The 7,719-nt window shown below is 42.1% G+C and overlaps 1 protein-coding gene and 1 pseudogene across 3 annotated transcripts in view; one reads left to right on the forward strand and one right to left on the reverse strand.

Moving 5' to 3' along the window:
- The window catches only part of ENTPD7 (ectonucleoside triphosphate diphosphohydrolase 7), a 50,140-nt gene that overhangs the window by 35,375 nt on the left and 7,046 nt on the right, over positions 1–7,719 (forward strand). For all 3 annotated transcript variants that reach the window (XM_003359322.4, XM_005671381.3, XM_005671382.3), the window contains exons 10-12: positions 2,175–2,499; positions 5,216–5,301; positions 6,244–6,405. In XM_003359322.4, coding sequence (XP_003359370.2) covers positions 2,175–2,499; positions 5,216–5,301; positions 6,244–6,405 — 573 coding nt within the window. The remainder of the gene's footprint in view (positions 1–2,174; positions 2,500–5,215; positions 5,302–6,243; positions 6,406–7,719) is intronic.
- Positions 342–2,167, reverse strand: LOC102158194 (annotated as a pseudogene).

Consider the following 7,719-nt stretch of genomic DNA (forward strand, 5'->3'; position numbering starts at 1 on the left):
AGTACAGTGGTGGGGAGTTCCCTGGTGGTCTAGTGGTTAAGACTCAGCACTTTCACCACTGTGGCCTGGGCTCAACCCCTGGTCTAGGAACTGAGATCCCACATCAAGCCGCTGCTTGCCGCAGCCAAAAAAAAAAAAAAAAAAAAAAGTACAGTGACTTGTTGTGGTGATCTCTTGCTCTGCCACAGCATCAGAAGATCAGTGAGATGAAGTCACTAATATAAATTATGCCGTATAATGTGCTAGAAGTTCCTTCTACATGAAATCACTCAGGACAGTTTTGCTGAACTACAGAGGAGCTGCATCTTATGTGGCACTTAAGGTTCTATGGTGTACATAAAAGATTAAAAGCATGTGTAGTCAAAATTAACCTTTAAAATATTCTCATTAAGTCCAGAATAGCCATTTTTTTCCTCCAGCATTGGACAGATCGCTGATTCTTCCTTTGTGTACCAGATGAGGTATTTAGACTATAATGTACAAATAGTTGTGGGATTTTTTTTTAGTATTTTTAAATTATTTTTATCATTATGCACATTAAAGGAAAGCATAATAGGGAGTTCTCTTGTAGCGTCATGGGTTAAGGATCCAGTGTTGTCACTGCAGCGGCTCAGCTCACTGCTCTGGCACAGGTTCGATCCCTGGCTTGGGAACTTCCATATGCCACAGGCATAGCCAAATGAAATAAAATTAAATAGTAAAGTAAAATTAAAAAAAATGTTTTTTAAAAAAGGAAAGCATAATAGAGAGCAGTCCTTTTCCACCATAAAATTATTTACGCCATTTATTTAGCTGGAAACAATGGTTTGGAGAGGTACTGGTGTATCCCATTTGTAACAATTTCTCTACAGCAATCAGTTGTCTTATATTGGGAGCACGCTGAAGAAAATATTGTATTGTAAGTCGTTTTGTCTTTCTAAGTCTCAGCTTCTAAGAGTTCAAGGTACTTTGGGAGAATCCTGTTATCCTAGATGATTGAAGAATGCATTAAAATCAAGCAGTATGTTTGCGTTCTGAAAATACTCCTAAATCCATAGGAATGTTGCTTGGGTTGTGGAGGTCAGTTTGCTCCTGCTAACACTGTGGCATCTGAAGAACAGTTACTATGGAAGTTTCATACTAATTTAGTTCTGGTCCTTCTTTATTAAACACTGTGCTTCCTTTTCCATTTTCTTCCTTTGTTGGTTTGCTGCTCTTTTATCTCTGTCTGCTGTTTTCTCTTGCCTTAGAACAGGCTGCATTATCTTCTCATTCGGTGGTATTTTCTTACCATGTGTCTTAAGTTACTAGTTCAGAAGACTGATTATTCATCTTGTGTAGTTACTAACCTATAGAGAAACCTTGGCTTCCTGGGATGTTAAAACTTAATGTCTCTCTCTTTTTAATAACAATTTTCTGAGTTTTCCTTATAGACAGTAACACATCCTTAAAATAGGATTTTTTTTTCACCTGTTTGAAAGCATTTTGTTGCGTCACCACGTTCCCATGTACACTCGTGGGTGCCTCTTCATCCCAGGAAGTCCACTCTTCAACATTTGTCTTAGGAGCTGATGAATAATTAACTGTAGTTGGCAAAGTTATTTGGCCTACACTTAATTTCCATCTTGGCTAAATCTGCATGTTAATCTCCTTAGAAATGAGAATACTTGCTAAACAAGTATACACTTTAAATAACCAGAGCTGTGTGATGGCTGTGGTGGGACTCAAAACCTGCCCCTCCCCTCCTGTCTCAGAGCCCGGCATGTGTCCCTGCACCCCTGACATGATCCCGTCCTCAGGAGACTCCTCAGCCCTTCCGCTTCACCTCCCCCCAGTTTTTTTAAACATTAGAACTGCGCTCAGCCTGGTGAGAGCTCTTCACTTTTTTAAGAGGCAGGTGGAAATGAAGACCGGAGGGAGAACAGCAGAGTCATATCTCCAGTTTCCCTATACACTGGGAAATGTCCTTGTTGACTGAAGGGTTGAACAAAATCACTGCCATATTTCTCTCTCTCTCTCTCTCTCTGCTTCAAAATTGCATTTGCATAATTTAAATGTTCATGTGATGCAACTGCATGGTAATACTCCATCCTTGTTTTTAGGGTGACATGCAGGAGAATAAGATACCTGTGAAGCATCTTAAAGTAGGCTGAGTACACTAGTGATGTATTTTGTTGTTTTTGTCATTATGGCAGGTTGCTGGGGCAGAAGACAGGTCTGAGTCCTGACAATCCGTTTCTGGATCCCTGCCTGCCTGTGGGACTCACAGATGTAGTGGAAAGGAATAGCCAGGTCCTGCATGTCCGAGGAAGAGGGGACTGGGTGGCTTGCAGGGCCATGCTGAACCCCCTGCTGGCTCGATCCAACACCAGCCAGGCCTCGCTGAATGGCATCTACCAGTCACCCATTGACTTCAATAACAGTGAATTCTACGGTTTCTCTGAGTTCTTTTACTGTACAGAGGATGTGTTGCGCATCGGTGGCCGCTACCATGGACCAACATTTGCCAAGGCTGCTCAGGTAAATTCGTAATAATGGAGATGACTCATGCTGCCAGTGGCCATTTATTGGATGCCTAACTTTGTACCAGACGTTGTGCAAAGGGCTTTGCATGATCTCACTGGATTCTTGGCAGGAGCCCTGTGAGCTCTCATTTTACAGATGAGGAGGTGTACTTAGAGAAGTTAGGGAACTTGCTGGGCTATACTGCCTTCTAATTAATTAAGCTTAGGTTTCCATGGGTGTCCTATCACCCAAGTCTGAAATTGTTGGGTCTAATCATTTTTTCCTCCAACTTTCCAGTAGTCTTAATGTTTGTGGCGAAAAGTGTCATCTCCAGATATCCAGGTGTAATGTGCTTTCGGAGATGATGTCACACAAGTGGGCAAATCCACTTTCGTTTTCTTAGCTTGAGCTACTAAAAGGCCAGAATGGTATAGAGTCACTTGGATTTTTAGAAAAAAATGTTGGAAAAAGCAATGATATTGGAAGTATTATTTAAATTTAAAATGCAGAAGTAACCGGAGTTCCCGTCGTGGCGCAGTGGTTAACGAATCTGACTAGGAACCATGAGGTTGCGGGTTCAGTCCCTGCCCTTGCTCAGTGGGTTAGCAATCTGGCGTTGCCGTGAGCTGTGGTGTAGGTTGCAGACGCGGCTCGGATCCCGCGTTGCTGTGGCTCTGGCGTAGGCTGGTGGCTACAGCTCCAATTCGACCCCTAGCCTGGGAACCTCCATATGCCGCTTGAGCGGCCCAAGAAATAGCAAAAAGACCAAAAAATAAATAAATAAATAAATAAATAAATAAAATGCAGAAGTAACCATTCACTTTTAGGCCTTAAACATCATATAGGCTTAAAGCATTAGTTATTTGGACAGGTAAAAGTTTAGCTAGCTTTCTATAGCTCCTGCTTTAATTTGGATTCATCTCTCTCTCTCTCTGTCTTTTTTTTTTTTTTTTTTTGAATTTTTTAAATTAGAGTATAGTTGATTTACAATGTTGTGCCAATTTCTCTGTACAGACGAGTCACTTAGGAGTTCCTGTTGTGGCTCAGTGGTTCACAAATCTGACTAGGAACCATGAGGTTGGGGGTTTGATCCCTGGCCTTGCTCAGTGGGTTAAGGATCCGGTGTTTCTGTGAGCTGTGGTGTAGGTTGCAGACATGGCTTGGACCCCACATTGCTGTGGCTGTGGTGTAGACTGGCAGCTACAGCTCCAATTAGACCCCTAGCCTGGGGACCTTCGCATGTTGCAGGTACGACCCTAAAAAGACAAAAGACAAAAAAAAAAAAAAAAAAAGAATTTATCAGAAGAATCTGTCCTCTCATATTTTTTATTCTTTCCTTTCTTCTTTCTTATAATTCTCTAGGGCTCTCTTGGTATAAGGCTGCCACAGAAACAGCACCTGCAGTACATGTATTATCCTGTTCCCTAAAGTCAGTCCCTAAGAAATATTGAGGGAAACCTGGTTTGTATTTGCCCTTTCCTCTCCAGCCTCCAGGAATATCCTTATATTCCCTTTACTTTCCAGGGTCCTCCAACTATCCATGGTCTGAATCTCTCTCATTTTATTGATTGATTGATTGATTGATTGATTGTCTTTTTGCTATTTCTTGGACCACTCCTGCGGCATATGGAGGTTCCCAGGCTAGGGGTCGAATTGGAGCTGTAGCCACCAGCCTAAGCCAGAGCCACAGCAATGGGGGATCCAAGCCACGTCTGCAACCTACACCACAGCTCACGGCAACGCCGGATCGTTAACCCACTGAGCAAGGCCAGGGAGCGAACCCTCAACCTCATGGTTCCTAGTCGGATTCGTTAACCACTGCGCCACTACAGGAACTCCTGAATCTCCCTCATTTAAAAACTTCTTGAAATTCTTTTCCCTTAAACACAAAAGGGCTCAATTTATTACTTGCCCAAACTGTTAGTGGCTTAACAGTTGTCTTTCCCAAGTAAAAGATGATTTTGTTCCCTTTTTCTTTTCTTTTTCTTTTTACTTTGACTCAACTGTTATCTTTCCAGTGACACCTTCCCTAGCCATCCTACACAAAATTGCTGGCCTCCCCGATATTACCTGTTTCCTTTGCTTGCTTTATTTTTCCCATGAGCATTTATGTCATCTAACACACTCTATATAAGCATGTGTGTATGTATGTATATATAGTCGGTTATTATCTGTCCCCCACCACTAGAAGGGAGGACAGAACTTTTTGTCTGTTTTATTTACTGCTGGATCCCCCTGGCACCTAGAATAGCTCCTGGTACATAGTGGACATTCAAGAAATGTCAGTTTACTAAACAAACCAGAAAGAATTATAACATTCCTTTGGTGAGCGTTATAACACAGAGAGAGATTTTTGGCCACTCTGTTCCCTCTGCTTGACTGCTCATGGCAGTCCTTTGTAGGCTAGAATGATGTCCTCTTTGGCTTTTGATGTCGCTTGTCCCTCTCTGAAGCCTGAGAGGCACAGGAGTCCTGTCAGGCTGGCTTTGTACTGGGTATGGAGGTAACAGGACTAAAAAGGACTATTCCCAGGCCACTCGAGTCACCCAGTGGCCCGACTTCAGGGATTTGTCTTGCCCAGGACCAGGCACCGTGTTCAGTGAGTGAGTATGCCATTTCTCATTTCTTCTGTCATTTAGAAAGGAAATGGAACAACTTGTGACTGTGGGAGGTCGGGGTTGTAGAGTTTGCCTCCCATTTCACGTTCATCATTTCTCTGTGGTTGTTCCAGGATTACTGTGGCATGGCTTGGTCAGTACTCACTCAGAGATTCAAGAATGGCCTCTTTTCATCACATGCAGATGAGCATCGACTCAAGTAGGTAACGTGTTTTTCTCCCTTAGATGTGGCCTCAAATTGTCGGAACAATGAATGAGAGTGAGCGAGCACAGTACAGATTGGATTTTATGTTGAAGGAGAGTTTGGTTATTTCATATTTTGATTTTCTAAGTGATAGAGGCCAAAACAGTGAGCTCTCTTAGCAAAACCAAGGGAAGCTGGTGGTTAGCAAAAAGTTTTCTCCAAGTGGTTTGAAATCAAAAGCAGTGGTCTTAGAGTTCCCTGGTAACCTAGTGGTTAAGGATCCGGCACTGTCACTACTGTGGTGCAGGTTCAATCCCTGGCCCAGAATTTCCACATGCCATGGGCAAGACCAAAAAAGAAAAAAAAAAAAGCAGTGGTCTTTTTATTTTGAAGTTTTTATTAAAATATCAAACATGCAGAAAACTAGAAAACCCACAGATAACTGTCACCCAGCTTCAACAAATATCAGTATTTTGCCAGTTTGGTTCATCAGTCCTCCTATTTTGTAAATGCTTAGTTAAAAAAATTTTAAACATAGAAAATATAGAACAATATAATGAACTCATGAGTACCTGTCATCCAGCTTCTCTGCTAATAGCTATCAACTCCTGGCCTATCTTATTTCATGTTTTCCCACCCCACAATTTGGTTATTTTGAAGCAAATCCCAAACATCATATAATTACATTTATAGATGCTTCAGCATGATCTCTGAAGATAAGGACTAATTTTTTTAAAAAGGAAAAAGAAAAACACAGTCACAGTATCATTTGTTGCATTGTGTAAGTGTTCTTCACGTTTGTGATAAACGTTAAGGTAAAGTAGGCTCAGATTTGGCTCCACCTAGAGGTGAGGAAGGTGAAGTGGCAAGAGACAGGTCTTCACATCCAGTGGGAGTATGCAGAAAGCATTAGAATTTTTTTTTCTTTAAAAATTGTAATTATCCTTTATTACACAGATATCAGTGTTTTAAGTCCGCTTGGATGTACCAAGTTCTTCATGAAGGATTCCACTTTCCCTATGACTACCCAAACTTGCAGACAGCCCAACTGGTCTATGACCGGGAGGTTCAGTGGACGCTGGGAGCCATTCTGTATAAAACACGCTTCTTACCACTCAGGTAAAGTAGACCAACCACGCTGGCATCGTGAGCTCAAAGGATGTTCGTTGGTGTCTCAGGACAGGTTTTTAAAGTGACCTCTTCCTCAAACAAACAAACAAAACCAAAAACAAACCCCAGACTTCCCTTATTACTTGCACATGAACTGTTCTCACTAACCATGATGAAACTGAGAGAAGGTTGAGAATTATTAGTCTGGAGTCTATACTTATTTGCAATTTTAGGAATTCAGTTTTATTTATTTATCTACAACAAATCAGCCTTTAGAATTGAGCTCTTACCAACCACTTCCAAGATACTGTTAAGTTACTCTGGAAAACATCTGAGTAGAAAACTAGGGGTAGTTTGTCTTATAGAGCCCCTTTCCTAATGGGTAGAGTCACTCTAGAGATCATGCCATTGACTTGGAAGGCTTTTTGGTGAGTTAGAATTAGAACAAAGGACATGAGTTCCCACTGTGGTACAATGGCATCAGCGGTGTCTCTGGAGCACTGGGGTTTGATCCTCAGCCCTGCACAGTGGGTTAAGGATCTGGCATTGCAACAGCTGCAGTGTAGGTCGCAATTGCCACTTGGATCTGTTTCCTGGCTGAGGAACTCCATATGCCTCGGGGTGGTTAAAAAGAAAAAAAAAAAAGAATAAAGGACATGAGATGCATTTAGGGGGGATATTTTCATCAAGTTATGGTAGCCTGATGTCTTGCTCTTATGTGCTCTAAGATATTTGGGGTAATTTTTAGGTATTCTCTCCTCTGCACTATTTTGGATAAACTAAGATGAATTCTTAATCTTTAGTACATTTCTCTAAACTCATTATTGTCAGGATTCCGGTTATGGCTCAGCGGGTTAAGAACCCAACGTAGCCTCTGTGAGGATGTGGGTTCGATCCCTGGCCTTGCTCAGTAGGTTAAGGATCCAGCGTTGCCACCAGCTGCAGCGTAGGTCGCAGTTGCAGCTCAGATCCAGTGTTGCTGTGCTGTAAGCCGGCAGCTGCAGCTTTGACTCTACCCCTGGCCCAGGAACTTCCATATGCTGCAGGTGTGGCCGTAAAAAGAGAAAAAATAATAAAACAATAAAATAAACTCATTACTGTCAGAAGGCAGGCAGATGAGAGAAGTGGGGAACTGGAGAGGATGTGCCCCCAAACAAAGGACGGATTACTGCTGTACAGAAGTGCTGTCCCAGCATCTGCCAACTTCTATGTGTCAAGAGGAGTCGGAAATCCGTATCTTATACACAGTCTTTCAGTTTGGAGATTCACATTTTTAAACAGCACTGCACGTCAAACAAAATGAAAATGGTTCTGATTACCTGG

This window comes from Sus scrofa, chromosome 14 (genome assembly GCF_000003025.6).
Source record: "Sus scrofa isolate TJ Tabasco breed Duroc chromosome 14, Sscrofa11.1, whole genome shotgun sequence".
NCBI lineage: Eukaryota > Metazoa > Chordata > Mammalia > Artiodactyla > Suidae > Sus > Sus scrofa.